A 15,874-nucleotide genomic window follows, 5' to 3' on the forward strand; every position below is an offset into this window, starting at 1 on the left:
GCGCCCAGGGCCCCACAGCAACACCTGGGCAGGGGGAGGGGGCTTGCGGGGGACCTTCGTGTTGATGGAGAGCAGCCCTTGCTAGACGGAATGGGGGGGGGGGCCGCAAGCCTGCCTTCCTTGCTCACACGAACCTCTGGTTCTGCCGTGCCCCACACCTCAGCAGGTGTCAGCCAGTCGCAGGTCTTGGGCGGGGGGATGTGTCTGTATTTCGAAGCCCCCCCCCCCCGCCGGGACTCTTGGTCATGCGCCTCTTTCTTCCCCAGGAGCACAAGTTGGGGGGCTCGCCATTCCCCCCCACCCGAGGACAGACGCCTGTCGGCCTAAAAGGGTTCGTGCGTTCGGCAAAAGAGCCCCCCTCCCCGGCCTCCCGCTAAGAGAGCCATGCCCCATAACTCCATCCGCTCAGGTAAGCTCTCGCCGGCGGGGCACAGCAGATCCTGCTCGGGGTTGGCCGACCCGGGGGGGGGGGGGTGTCAGGGAAGGGAGAAGAGCCGGCAGCCTGGCCTGGGGGAGTGGCCGGACGGAGAGTGGCGCCCTCGCCCCCGGAGCCATTCGCTGCCTTCCTGGCGGCTCAGGTGGGGCCCGGAGAGGCTCGCCTGCTTTTGCGCAGAGCGGGACGCCAGCGCCGGTGGAGGCCAAAGGCCCCTCGACGCGCCCTTCCTTGGGCCCAGGAACCGCCCCCCCACCACCACCACCACGTTGAGGTCGGAGGCGCGACTCGAAAGAGCCTGGCCGGCTTGGCTGCTAAACGCGGGCCTCGGCCGGCCTGGACTTCCAGCGGGCGGGACCTGAAAACAGGGCCTAGAGGCCGGGGGCCGCAGGCGGAGGGGTGGCTTTCCCGCGCCCCGTCGAGGCCTGGAGTGCAGTTCCCTTCTCGGAGGAGGGCGCGCTCTTGGCCGCCCTGAGTGTGTAAAAACTAAGCGCCACCCTCGCTCCCTACCCCGCACCAGGTCATGGCCCCAGCCCCAGCCCCAGCAGCGCCTCTGGCGAGGTCCAAGCTGCGGAGCCTCGCCGTCAACTCTGCTCCCAAGAGGGAGGCTACAGAGATCATCCAGTCCAACCCCTGCGCCGTTCTCAGTTCAAGCGAGGCAGCCTCCTCTCAGGCAAAGGGGTCCGGAGGAGGTCTGTGCTATGTGGGGGGGGGGGGGAGGGCTCTGACCAAGGCAGTGGTTCGCTCCTGGGGCTTAAACCTGGGGAAGCCTGCTAGAATCGCTCTTTGCAACTTCGCTGAATTTTCCTGATTTGGGGGGGGAGGTCTGCTTTGTGTGTGTGTTTCAGAGGATCCTCTCGTTTATTTGACCAGCCAGCTCAGGATAATGGATGTTAAGATAAGGCAGAGAGCCAGTGGACGGTCAGGTCTATTGATCCATGGTCAACAAAATAAAACCAAAATCAATATTTCGGCTTAATTACGAGGAAATATGAATTCCAGTTCCGCTAACCGCGGGGAGGGGAAGCAGAGCCCTGAGATCTCCATTAGTAAATCTCTTCCGTGATTATTATATTTTCTTGCCGAAAATCGTTTCTTACAATTTAAAAATTGGAATGTGGGTAAAAAAAACAAAGGGAGGTAGTCTTTCCCCTGTTTCCTTGATCCTATTTGTGACGATATTGCGCGATTATCAATAATAATCTGAATTTTGAATAATATGTGCATTCCAGATATTACATTTTTTTATTTTTCCCTAATAAAAGTCCAGATTATTATTAATTTTTTCTAATAACACAGCCGCAACTGGTAGGATAGCCATATAACAATTAGGTCTTCCTTGCTCAGAGAATCAATTCGTTATATTTTTGTCGCTGCCGATAATCAATTTTTCTTTGTATTTTAGTTAAAAGGGGGGGCACCAAAACTAATTAAAAAGCAGAATAGTTTCAGAGGGGTCCCCCATTCAATGTAGCTTGACTTTAAGGGAATCGGATTTCCGACAAGTCAATTTCACCAGGCAAATTGAAAGTGATGTGGGCTGTTCCAGGATGTTCGGATTTGATTGATGATCCTGTCTCAGAAGCGTGTGAATTTCGTTGTGCCCGTTTTAAGTTTTAGCAGTCCATGATAACTTGGAAGCAAATTCGACTTGGTTGAGTAGGACCTACTCACAAGTAGACGTTTATGACCACCTAACGTTTTCAGGCTGTATTAGTGAAAACGGATCTTTGACACTACTTGACCTCGATATCTTGATGTGCTTATTCTCGCTCCTCGCCCCTTACATGCAGTTGGGAAGCAACGATCCTCTTTGAAATGGGGTGCCCAACGGTAGCTCTCCAGATGTTTTTCGCGAACCCCAAAACTCGTCCGTAATCGACAAAGGATCGCATCTTCCAATCGAGCTGAATTCAAAACGCCCCTTGTGATTTGCCTCATGGCGAGTTTTGCGCAAAGAAGGCTCCGATTATGTCGCGCTTCCCTTCGCCCGGCCCCCCACCCACCTACCCGCCGAATCTGGTACCCTTGGTTTTATGTCTTGATAATGGCGAAGAGCACAGTTCTAGCCGCCGCCTATGGAGGGAGACCGCGAGTTCCGCCCCTGGCTTGGTGGGCGACTTGGAAGGCACCTTTGCCGGAGGAGCCGACCGCGGGCGTCGAGCCTGGGCTGTCCAAAGAGCGGGCTATTGAGAGGGGCTTGATTGCTCTCCACCCGGAACGCCACCTCGGCCGCAGAGCCAGTGCAGCGCTGAAGTCCGGGGCGCATCTATTTCTGGTGCATGACCGAGTGAGCTGCCCCGGACAGAAACCCCACTGAGTCGGGGGTAGAGGGGACTTGGAGGGGAGGGTGGCGGCCTCCGGGAGGGATACGCTTTCCCCCGCCCCTCCAATTCGCGGCTTTGCTCTGCTTTAGCCAGAGCGGCCTGTGGGGTTGCAGCCGGCCGCGGCTGTTTATGGCAAGCCAGATCGGTTTGCTGGGCGAGCGAGTTAGCGGCCCTTCCTAGCAATGCCAGGTCTTGGTTATTTAGGCTGCGATCACACTCACACACAATAATGCACTTTCAAACCACTTTCAGTGCACTTTACAGCTGGATTTTACTGGGTGAACTGCCAAAATCCAGCTGGGAAGAGCACTGAAAGTGGATAGGAAGAGCATTTATTTAATGTGTGTGATCACAGCCTTAGTAAGATGGCGGTTTGAATCCACGACATTCCAAACTACAAAAAGGCGCCTGGTCTCAGGCCCGAGAGTGGGCCGAAGGGTCCGCTGAGCGCGTCGCGACGCCCCAGCTTTGATTACGAAGGACAGCTTTCCTGCCAGCCATTCAGACGCACTGCGAAGTTCCAGCCATTCTTTTGGCCTACCTGTCACGTGGGAACGAGGCGGGAGAGGAGACAAGTGCGACGGAATAGCGAAAGTTTGCCACCAGTGGGACCTTTTACTTTTCATTAAAGGCTTTAAGAGGGGGCGAGAGAAATGAAGAGTTTCTATGAGCAAAGGGATCTGAGCTCTGGTCACGGGTTCTGGGGAGGCAGCTTGGGAGGCGCACCCCTGAGGATGGGGTCCAGGATCGGGGATTCGGCAAGCAGTTGCTCCTTTGGTGAAAGAGGGTGCTTTCCTCATACAGTTCCCAGGGTCCCCTGCAGGAAGGCGAGGCAGTCTAGTTTCCCACAGAATTAAACTGGAGCCCAGTGCTCCCTCCAAGACTACCAACATTTAGGCCCCGATAAACTTGCATGATAAGCTCACTTTCATCAGAGGCACAATCAAACTGGAGTCGAAGAACTAGGCTGGCTGGGGCTCTGGGGCCGGGCCAGGCAGAACACTTCCTCCCCCTGCGGGTGTATCATGCCTTCTGCTTTGGGTACGGGAAAGACACGGATCACTGATCCACTTGCCATTTCCTGGCTATGGCTCGCTGTGCTGCTGCAGTGCCCCTGACGTGTGCTGTGACTGATCAAGATTATTCCAGTTCTTTGCTCCCTGCGCTCCAATCTTGAGTGCCTGACATCTTTCTCTGCATCTCCCACACAATATATAAATACTTTGTCAGACCCAGGTCACTCTGCCTGGCCCATGCAAGAGATTGCCTTTGTTGACTAAAGATTAATTCATCCAGAATAACTCCCACCTCTTGCAATCTATGGAATACAATCCATATCTCAAAGAAGGTATGCACTGAAGGGAGATGGTGTGGGGGGCGGGGTTAGTTACCTATCCTGACTGAGGTATAAATGGGTTAAAAATGTAACAGTGCAACTAGCCTGTGTGAAGTGATTTTGACCACACTGATTTTGGGTTTCTGTGCCTGCCTTTTATGATTTAAAAGCTTTCACCATCTTAAACCAACAGAAGCTGGTCCAGTAAAAAATGCAGCCATTTCACCTGTTCTGTATCTAGCCAGCCAGAGTTCTACTATGCTGAGAGAAAACATTCAGAGTTCTTTATAGTCAGAATTGCTGCTTTCAAATTTATTTTGGTAATGGCCAAGCCGTGTCAGTTTAGCTTCTTGATTCTTTCCAAAGTTGCATTTTGGTTTTAAGAACCTGATGGGCTAGGGTACCAGGGATAGACTAGATTCCCAGTGTGGTGCTTGTGGGTGCTACAGCATTGCCAATGTATTTCCTGATGCTTCTTCCCTGAAGCATTTCTTCCTCAAAATAGACAACCAATCCTGGATTCCTCCATCTCTTTGGTGTAGAAGGTGCTTCAGAAGACCACCTTTGTGTCTTCAGGGAGCACTCATTTTGAAATAGTTGCCTTCATGGCTAAGAACCTCTTAACATTTTGTGGAATCTCTTATGTTTTGCGATTTGACCCACCCTCCATGGCAGCCATTTTGGGATTGGTCTCATTTCCCCAGTGGCAGCCATTTTGTTGTGGTGTCCCCTACATGTTCTTAAAATACTAAAGTGTCCACAAGTTGGACAAGGTTGGGGACACTTGGGGCAGAGAATTTCATAGGAAACACAGAACAAGTTCAGTCTATGGACTTTGAAAAATTATTTATTGTGTGTTCTATATGTGTGTCTCTTACACTCACACACAATAGGCAGGGCACATTTCACAAATATTATGGAAAGTAGGAACACTCTGATAAGCACATCAAATCTTAATATTCAATGGGAAACAATGTGAGTGTGTTGGAAAAATTATTTCAAAAAACAAACAGTGACAAAACAATTGTAATAATTTCTTGATATTTCCATGTCTCTTTCTCCCTGTCTCTCTCTTCTTTCTCTCTCTCTTTCCGACATAATTGTTATTGCTTGCATGATTGCTCTGGCCTCATATTCCATCTCCCCTCAGAGGCATTCTCAATTCTGCTGTTATTCTTGTATTAGTGCTGAACCCATTAAAGCTAATTTGTTCACCCTAATCTCCATTTATTTTTCCCTAGTTGATATTAGATTTGCTTCTCTATTGCTCTATCCTGATTTTCTTTTTGTCTTCCTAATAGGTCTCTCCCTCCCCCTTTCTCTATTAATGGTATCACCTTCCCTTTTCCCATCCTCCAAATCATATTAGCTCCTGACTTCCCTCCTCCCACCACTCAGACCCCAGTGTTCGGGCAGTATTTGGGTGTTGTGCTTTGTGGGGCTCCCCAGCAGCTTCATGAAAAAGACTATGGGTACCTCCAAGCAACACACAAAAGCATTTGGGCATCTAAGCTGAGAATGGGACGTCCTCACCCAGGTTGGGCCATTGCCAGTCCAGGTTTTTCCAGATGATATTTCCTTTTGTGTGCCTGAGGTCCAGCTGTTATCCGTTTGTTGCATGAAAATCCAGATATCTTCCCAACAGATAGCTCTCTCTTGCTTGGGGTGTTCCATTTTCCTAGTCCCAATCTTCAGTACATTATTCCAGATAAATGTGATTTTAGAAGCTCCTTTCCCCAACCCACCCTTTCTCAATAGGAAGCAAAAATATGTGGTCTGAATAGTTCACTACAGAGGACTGGTGAGAGTCTTGGGGAAATGTGGTTGGGGCATGCACCTGGATAAGCTGCACAGTGACAAATTCTGATATGCTGGCTGGTGAGAGATATAGCTCCCAAGAAGTATAGTTAGGATACCAGAAGCTACACTCTCAGGGCTCAAAATCATGTTCACGGGGTGATGGGGGGGAGGAATGGGTGAGGAGGACTGAATTAATCTTTACCACATAATCATAAAACTGGGTCAGGGTTTGGGTGGCAAGGACACATATGATTATTCCCACCTGCTGAATCACGGACAAGAGAACAGCACCACCTTTTCAGAGCAAAAAGAGGGAGGCAAAGCTCAAAAAAGCTATTCATTTGAATAATTGTAGCTGCCTCATATTAAGTGAGGCCATTGAGGTCTGAAAAGGTCGACATTGTCTGTACAGCTCTCCAAGGTCCCAGGTAGAGGTCCTTCAGACACACACCACACACTCATTTAAGTTCTTTAGAATTTTTACAAAGGTACACACACAGAGACCTTATAGTACCTTCCTTTGCCTATGTAGTGGTAACTTCCTGCCTGCTAAGTAAGAAAATGAGAAATGTCTTTGGACTTTCAATTTTGAAAGTTGTCATACCTTGGCCAAAAAGCTCCAAAGCTTGCGGCTGCTGAGTTGGAACACATGTAGATTTGATGCTATTAAACTTGGGCTCAGTGGGGATTCCTAGAGCAGCTAGCTCACCACAGAAACACCCTGCAGTGCTTATATCAGACCATTGCTTTGTCAGTTTATTACCAGTTGAGAGTGGTGCATATCCACTCTGATGGGTTTGGTTTTTTCCTTTGGACTAGAATCCCACCCCCACACCTTTTCTGTGTTCTGCAAAATAAAGCCTGAATTTTGGGCTTTCCAGCCTCACTTTTATGATTACATCTCCTGTCATAACTCTACTTTTCTCCTGCCTGAGCCTACTGTATATCTAAATTTCTGCCAAGAGGCAGTAATGTTCCATTTGGTATCTGATGAAGTGTGGATGCACACCAAAAGCTTATCCCCAGAATTAAACTTTGTTGGTCTTAAAGGTGCCACTAGACTCAAATTTTGTTCTTTTATTCCATGCATCCGGGCTTTAGTCTTATGACAGCTTCTGCTTCAATAAACTTGCCAGTCTTTAAGCTAGTCTGTGGCTGCCACAGATTAAAATGACTACCCCTTTGGGTTTTTTTCTTTCCCTTTTCGAGAGAACATTTACCAATATGAAGATGTGCAGGAAACTTCTATCATTTCCCAGAAATGTTGGGCCGGGGAGTCACCTATGGCTTCCGTCCTGAGAGCCCATATTTGATATTATTTACCCTAAAGAAATTGTCTTAGAGCTCTGTCAATAAAAACAAGGTGAGGGGGAGCACCATCTTGTTCGTACTGTATTTAACATATTTAAATACCACAACACTCTACAAAACTCATCTGTTGTGGGTTCCACAATAAAACAGCAGAGTAACTGAAATCACATATAGGATTAAAATCTGACAGTAGAAACCACTAAACGCAATTAAAACTGTGAACTAACTATAAAGTTACAGTAGCTATTAAAACAAGATAGTAATGGGAACATCAGTAGGTGAAATCCAGCTGAGACATAGGCTTACAGTTAAAGCTAGGCTGGCTTACAATCAAAAGATCATTAATGTGGTGTAGCACCTAGAGTGCTGGCTTATGACCTGGAAGACCCAAGTTCAAATCTCCACTCTGAAATGGACCAGTCACACACTTGCAGTCTAACCTACCTCACAGGGTTGTTGTGAGTATAAAATGGGAGAGAATGATGCCAACTGCTTTGGGTTCATGCTGGGGGGCGGGGGAGTGGGATATAAATGAAGTTAACATGTTGACAAATTTGGCACCAAGCACAGGGCATTTCATAGGCGATGTTCCACAACCAAAAGGCCTTGTTATTGTTGCCACTCTCCTCTCCTCTGAAGATGGGGATATCTGAGCAGGCTCTGTGATGAAGGTTGATATTACAGGAGGTGTTTGCTGAGGTATCTTAGTCCTAGACCATTTTTCATTTGGCCCAGAAACAGGCAACCACTGGTAAACTATGTTGCCTGTAATCAGTACCTGGCAGCAAATTCATTTTGAAATAATTGAAGCTTCTGAACTATCTTTAAAGGCAGTATCACTAGATGTTGGATCGCTAAATCTTGTCCATTTATTTACTTTCTCCCCAACGGAGATCCAAAACAATTTACATAAGGTTGCCAGCTCTGGATTGGGAAAGACTTGGAGATTGGGGGGAGTGGAGCCTGAGGAGGACGGAGTTTGGGGAAGTGAGGGACTTCATTTGGGTATAATGCTATAGAGTTCACCTTCCAAAGCAACCTTTTTCTCCAGGTGAACTGTTGCTTGGAGCAGTTGTAATTCCAGGAGATCTCCAGCCATCACCTGGAGGTTCAAACAGACAAACACTGAGATATGCTGGCTAACACTTTTAGTAAAACTCTTTTAAAAGTCATGTAAAGCTTTTGTACACATTATAAAGTACAAGTTCACAATATTACAAAGAAAAGTCCATCCAATGAGCACCTGGACATAAGCTCATTTCATCAAAAGTCTTCCTCAGGAGTATTCCTATTTTCTTCAAAATTACCAGCCTCTTGTTACAATTCAGTGTCGATACTGGGAGCAAACCAAGCCTTAACCTCTTCTCTAAACAGATGCAAAAGCCTTCTGAATTTGGCTGGCAAAATGCTCTCAGCAAAAAAAGTTATCAATATCACTTAAGTGTTTAATGTAGGAGGAAGCCAGTCCTGAACCCCTTCTGTAACCAGATGCAAAAGCCATTGAAAGGATGATAAATTCTGAAGAAAATAAAGAGGTTGCAGAGAGCATTTGCCAGCCAAATTCAGAAAGCTTTTGTACCTGTTTAGAGAAGAGGTACTGGCTTGCTCCCAGTATCAACACTGAATTGTAATAAGAGGCTGGTAACTTGGAAGAAAATAGGAATACTCCTGAAGAAGACTTTTGACAAAATGAGCCTATATCCAGGTGCGCATTGGATGGACTTTTCTTTGTAATATTGTGAAGCTGTACTTCTTTATAATGTGTCCAAAGCTTTACATGACTTTTAAAAGAGTTTTACTAAAAGTGTCAGCTAGCATATCTCAGTGTTTGTCTGTATTTCCTGTAACATGAACTGTGATAGGTTGTTTTACCACCTGGAGGTTGGCAGGTTTACATTGTACTAAGTTTACATTGTACTTTTCTCATCCATTTTTCTGTCTTACAACATCCCTATGAGGTAGATTGGGCTGAATGGTTGTGACTGTCCCCAAGGTCAAGCTTCCAGAGCAGAGTGAGGATTTCCACTGAAGGGGACTTTGTATGTGGCACTCTGAACACCATAATACCTCAGTATGAAGCAGTGGAGTCTATTCTAGTACTTGCCAGCTAATTTCCACCTCATTCACTTGCATGTGTAGATCAGGCCTCAGTTTTACCTGGACTGTGCTTCAGTTTCTTGGTTGTCTTCCAGCCCATTATTTCCCCCAGGCGCCAACCAGTTTAGAACACCCACAGCCTCTCTTGAGTCCAATGAAGAAGAGAAAGAGAATTGAGAATCAATTGACCCTAGCCTTTTTCAAAGGTTGACAAATGTCTTAGTGTATACTTTTGGTTTTACAACACAGGGTTTGACATATCTTTTGAATTACGTTTTTGTCTGCCCGTGGTGGATGATATAATACCCAAAGCATCTCAGATTTTCAATCACAGTATGAAGAGAATCAGAAAATAAATTAAAAGTGTTGTTTCCCCCTACCCCCGCACTTTGTCATTGCTCTTTAAATGTTACACCAATGCTGTTTATCAGACAAAATAAACATGTCAGCAGAGGTAGTTATATTTTTTTCTTTCCCATACTCAGGTTCAGCAAAGTATGTGTGTAGCCCCAAACCTGAGCCAGGGAGGATGGGGATGTATATAGTCCACCTGCTGAGAATAGGCTGGCTGTCACACTGTTGGCTCATAACTAAACTAAGCAATTGTCATACCTACCTAGAAAGGCTTGAGGCAGCTCCAAAGGCCATGCATCCAATCCTCTGTCCTACAAGTAGGCTTGTATATTTGCCCAGTTTTCCTTAAGGTTCTCTGGCTGCAATCATTCCCAAAAGATTGTATCAAACTCTGTTCTGGTTAGAGCACTGCAATGCAGTGTAAGAAGGATGTTGACAAGCTGGAAACGGTCGAAAGGAGGGCAGTGAGGATGATGAGGAGTCTGGAGAACAAGTCCTATGAGGAAAGTTGAAGGTGCTGGGTATGTTCATCCTGGAGAGGAGACAAGTGAGATGTGATATGATAGCCATCTTTATGTATCTGAAGGGTTGTCATATAGAGGATGGAGCAGAGTTGTTTTCTGTTATCCCAGATAGTTGGACCAGAACCGATGGATCGAAATTAAATCAAAAGAGTTTTCAGCAAAACCAGGGGTGCCCAAACTGTGCCTCAGGAGCCACATGCAGCTCCACACATATTATGTGGCTTCTGGAGGTCGAGGAGTAACTTAATGCAGGCTTACTTTCAAATAAGTGTTCTTAGCATTGGGACCTCAGTCGGCTTCTGAGCACTGACCCATACGTAGGCAACTATTTCCACCATGTGTGAAGTGAGGAAGAAGGGGGAAATAGTCAGATTTGTAAGCTCTTCTCCACCACAGAGGTTGCCCGGAAACCTAGAGCAGGGAAAGAGAGTGCAATAGCAGAGGGAGACTCTGGAAGTAAGGATGGAATTAAAGAGGGCTGCGCAGGGTTCCCTCTTGGTTTCATAGCTCTTTATTAACCTTGGTGTCAAGGCAAAGAGAGATGCATCATGATGCAAACAGTGGTCGTTTATATGGTACATGTGTGTTTCCTTCTTCCACTGGTGCAAAAAAAAAAAATTCCCTAACCATTCCCTGGTGTTATGGTGACTGGTATTTCAGCTATTTTTTTTTAAGTCTCCTTCTAGCATGGTCATGTTGTCAAGTGCATACATATATATTTTATCTTTCTGTGCAGAAAGTAGTAAGAGTTTCAATAAAAAATGTGAAATATTTGTTCATGTCTTGCAGCTCTCAAAAATCTGCTATTTATTCTATGTGGCTCTTAAGTTAAGCAAGTTTGGCCACCCCGAGCTAAACATTAGAAAAAATTTCCTAGAGCATTTCCTCAATGGAACAGACTTTTTTGGGAGGTGATTTCTCCTTCTTTGGAAGTTTTTAAGCAGAGGCTAGATGGCCATCTAACAACAATGGTGACTTTGTGAATTTAGGCAGATTATGAAAGGGAGGGCAGGAAGGGATGAGTCAGTGCTTGGGTCTCATAGCTCTTTCTTACATGCCCAGGGTAATGCTGATCACCATTTTGGGATCAGGTAGGACTTTTCTTCCAGAGCAGAGTGGCCCAGGGATCATAGAGGGTTTTTCCCCATTTCTTCTGGACATAGAGCCAGGGTAATTGAGGAATGGGAGGAGGCAGTTGTGATTTCCTGCATTGTGCAGAGTTGGACTAGATGACCCCTGAGGTCCCTTCCAGTTTCTATGTTTCTAAACCAGGTTTGGAAAAGATCACAGCAAAGTGGGTGGAAACACAGAAAGTTAACAATTACAGGGGCAGTCATGTGGATGTTTTTTTAAAAAAAAATACTCAAATTTACTCCAGGCACAAAACTGGAGTAAATCCCTCATGTGGAAGCAGCCTCAGTAATGTGCACTAAATAAATTTTATAACATGCTAATGTCCATTTTTGCAAAACTTTTGAGTGGCTCAGGGACACATTTTCGTCTCAACACATATGTACAGGTAAGGGGCACTGGGGGAGGCTCTTTTATTTTGGAGAAGATAGGAAGGACGGCAACTCAGAATGAATTGGTATAAAGATTGCCAAGAACTTAGAATCATAGAGTTGGAAGGAACCTCTAGGGTCATCTAGTCCAACCCCCTGCACAATGCAAGAAATTCACAAACACCTCCCCCTAAATTCCCGCCAACTTGCATTATGTTAAACTTTAATGACATGGACAATGACTAAGGCCCTAGTTCTCTCTAAGAATATTCCATACTTGGCATGGAAGAAGAAGAATTGCAGATTTATACCCCACCCTTCTCTCTGAATCAGAGACTCAGAGCAGTTTACAATCTCCTTTATCTTCTCCCCCCACAACAGACCCCCCTGTGAGGTGGGTGGGGCTGAGAGGGCTCTCAAAGCAGCTGCCCTTTCAAGGACAACCTCTGCCAGAGCTATGGCTAACCCAAGGCCATTCCAGCAGCTGCAAGTGGAGGAGTGGGGAATCAAACCCGGTTCTCCCAGATAAGAGTCCACGCACTTAACCACTACACCGAACTGGCTTTCTATGGAAGAGCTCCATAGCAGGTAGCCAGTGACTAGCTAGGCATATTACAGAAAGTATTTCCCAGTTTTACCATGCATGACTTAAAAGTCAAGCAGCCCACAATCTAGGAGCCTTATGACGGACTGTCTTGCAATTGTGAGATTTCTTCAACTGAGAAACTGGGCTCGGCATTAAGTGATATAATGCAGAAGGAAGGAAGACATCATTGCCCTTTCTCCCGCCTTCCTCTGGGCACTTATGGAAACGGAGTGATTCAGTGTTATGTTTCCATTCAGGTGAGAAGTTATTAAGACTGGCACTTATTGTAGGACTAGGAGACAGGAATTAGTGACCAGATGCTTGTGTGGGTGAGGATAAAACTGGTTAGTGTTTAACTCAGGGAACTTTTAATGTTATTGTTTGCTCAGATGGACTTTCAGGATGGGGCAGGAGGAAACTGAAATTGAAATTACTAACGATAGGTGGAGGAGGGAATATATCTGGGGTTTCCTCCTGTTCTGTGGGACAGGGATGTTTGAAAGTTCAGACCATGCCTCTCACCTTTGGCAACTCTGTGCAGTGTTTGGGATTGGCCACGTAGTGGGGTGTGTCAGGTGAGCTATTTTGTCTTGCATATTCATGAAATGAGGGCTTGGACTGCATTAAGGCTCAGTTAAAGAGATGTTGAGAGATTAAAAATGAACCTGAGTAATATGTGAATTTACAGTGATTAAATTGTTTGTGCGTAAAATGAGCTTCTCTCCAGAATGGAGCTTCTCTCCAGGGTTTGAATAGGATGCCATTAATGGCTTCATGTGCTACAGGGTCAGGACCATGTGAAGGCAGCCAATCAGAACAGCTCTTTGTGGTGATGTAAAATGACTATCATGTAATTGCCCAAGAAATTATGGTCATTTCGCTCAAAATAACTAAATCTCCCATAAGGCAGTGCGCATGCATGAAATATTCCTATATCTGAACAGTTTGCCTGCCTTTCCTGCTAAAGTCATGTGCGTATTACAGCCCAAGAACAGAAATCATGCAGCCCTGGAACACTTCTTTTGTTAGTGGAACAAGGTTTTATCAATAAGAATTTGGTAGAGACAGAGGAGGAGAGAAACTACAGTTCTCATGAGGCAATGCACAATCCATCCACCACTGGACAATTTGCCCGCCTTTGTCATTGACAAACTCTAAATTAGACTGTCATAAGGAACATGGAGCCACTTCATATCTTGAGCCATAGTGAAAACACTGTGCTTTTTAATATGAAGAACGTGCTGAAAGGTAGGCAGGGAGGTGGTAGGGGAAGCAGCTGGGAGGGTTTAACTTGCAGCAAAGTAGGTTGGATGTTTTTTTCTAAGAGAGTGACCTTCTATAGAGAAAATTTCCACTGTTGGAATAAATAGAGAGCCATTTTGGTGTAGTGGTTAAGGGTCCTTAGTCTCCCAGAGAACAGTCTGAAGCTCTTAACACTACAAGGGGTTGTCAACTCTGTGTTGGGAAATTCCTGGAGATTTGGAGGTGGGGCCTGCAGAGAATGGATTTTGGAGAAGGGAGCTCAGGAGGTCTGTGATGCCATACAGACCACCTTCAAAAACTGTTATTGTCTCCAAGGGAACTATATAGTCTGGGCATCAGTTATAATTCCAGTAGATCTTCAGTCTCTCCCTGGAAGTTGGCAACCCTATGTATAGCAAGCAGATTGGAGGATTTGCATGGCAACTGGTTGAGAACATCAACGGGTCAGTCTTGAACTGACTGCGAGTAGCTGAAACACAAATAGTTATGATGTTGCACTTTTAAATTCAAGATACAAAAAAAAAACAAGCTCTTTCAGTTCATAAATAGGGAGCTATAAAAATGTATACAAAGATGAAAAGATAAAAAGTGGGAGAGAAAGAAAGTGGGAGAAGTCAAAGACAGATTACAGGATGGGATAAAGCCACAGCCTGGATCTGATGACATGACAGCAGAATTCAGAAAATACATATCTCAAGAGAGTATCATCTTCTTAATGTCTTTGCCAAAGATCTTCCCTTGTTCTTAAGATCAAGCAGTATCCAGTGTTCTTTCATATCTCTGGGGTGTAGATCTTGTTTATATATTATAATAATACTTTGCATTTACCTAGCACTTCTACAGTGCAGTCCTCAGTGGAGTTAAACCATTCTGAGCCCATTGAAACCAATGGTGGAACTTAGTTTAGGATGGCACTGCCAAAAAACAGAGGAAGCTACACTGCATCTATATTTCTTAAATCCTGCCCCCCCCCCAATCCCTGCTTGTGATATTTTAACACTTTTCTTTCAACCCAATTTAAGGAATGTGACATCCCCCACCACAAAAGTTTTTTTAAAAAATATATATAATATCACAGCAATTAAGTTCCACACTTTGTGTTAGCAGAGCTGTGTTTTCTGTTTTGCAAATGTGTCATTCAGTTCCTAAATGAAATCAGGTCTCCTGTTGCCCGCATGGGACTGGGTTTGTCTCTTAGCAGGACACGGAGGATTGAACCAGCTGGGTGGAGCCTTTGTGAACGGTCGACCCCTGCCAGAGGTGGTGCGGCAACGCATTGTGGACTTGGCACACCAGGGCGTGAGGCCCTGTGACATCTCCAGACAGCTACGGGTCAGCCACGGCTGCGTCAGCAAAATCCTGGGCAGGTAAGCATGAAGGTGGCAACTTAGATCCAAGCAGCAGTTTATTTCTCTTCCGAGAATCCAACTTGCCATCTTGCCAGGCTCACACAGACAAAGAGTAATGTGTACCTTTCCTGAAATTAAGGCATTGTACTGGGGGCTAAGCAGGCACTGTCACGGATGGCTAATTGAAAGCCTGTAGGAAACAACTTTACCGAGCCCCAGTTTTAAGCACAGGATAAAACATTTCTCTGTTTTCCTTGTCTCCCTGTGTTTTCCCACACACATTCAATTGTATTGCTCTCAGTGCACTTCTGAAAATGTTTCTGCATCTCTTCAAGGGGTTTTTGGGGAAGCCCATTCATTCCTCATTCCTGATCTGCTTCCACCAGGGAGCGTCTTCATGCCATCTGCATAAATCCCTCATCCCAATCCCAATTGTATTAAAGAGACTAACCAGTTTGAGCTGGTTGGGTTCTTTAACAGACTACTGTAATGCCCTCTACATGGGGCTGCCCCTGTACCGAACCCGGAAGTTGCAGCTAGTGCAGAATGCGGCGGCCAGGCTGTTAGTGGGACTACCTCGGTGGGAACACATACGGCCTCGGCTGCGGGAACTGCACTGGCTGCCAATTGTGTTCCGAGTTCGCTACAAGGTGCTGGTTATTACCTTTAAAGCCCTATATGGCCGAGGACCTGCCTACCTTAGGGACCGCCTCTCTCCATATGTTCTTCAGAGAGCACTGAGATCTAGTTCTCAAAACCTTTTAAAAATCCCTGGACCAAGGGAGGCTAGATTGAAATCAACGAGGGAGCAAGCTTTCTCAACAATGGCTCCCCAATGGTGGAATCAACTACCAGAGGAGGTGCAAGCCCTGCGAGACCTAAATCAGTTTCTCGGGGCTTGCAAAACCGCCCTCTTTCAGCTCGCTTTTAGGATGAAGCCCGGGATATGACAGCTAGCCATCCTATACATACTCTGAATTGTAGCACCTTAA

The 15,874-nt window shown here is 46.0% G+C and overlaps 1 protein-coding gene across 8 annotated transcripts in view; it reads left to right on the forward strand.

Annotated features, from left to right (window-relative positions):
- Positions 1 to 297: 297 nt before the first annotated feature.
- The window catches only part of PAX8 (paired box 8), a 42,425-nt gene continuing 26,848 nt past the window's right edge, over positions 298 to 15,874 (forward strand). For 5 of the 8 annotated variants that reach the window (XM_060251425.1, XM_060251427.1, XM_060251431.1 and 2 more), the window contains exons 1-2: positions 298 to 409; positions 14,693 to 14,900. In XM_060251425.1, the coding sequence (XP_060107408.1) occupies positions 385 to 409; positions 14,693 to 14,900 (233 nt within the window). In that variant the 5' untranslated portion in view covers positions 298 to 384. Of the gene's footprint in view, positions 410 to 14,610; positions 14,901 to 15,874 lie in introns of those variants that run through there. The other 3 variants (XM_060251429.1, XM_060251430.1, XM_060251428.1) reach the window with 3 other exon arrangements.

The sequence above is a fragment of the Heteronotia binoei genome, chromosome 12 (genome assembly GCF_032191835.1).
Source record: "Heteronotia binoei isolate CCM8104 ecotype False Entrance Well chromosome 12, APGP_CSIRO_Hbin_v1, whole genome shotgun sequence".
Classification (NCBI taxonomy): Eukaryota; Metazoa; Chordata; class Lepidosauria; order Squamata; family Gekkonidae; genus Heteronotia; species Heteronotia binoei.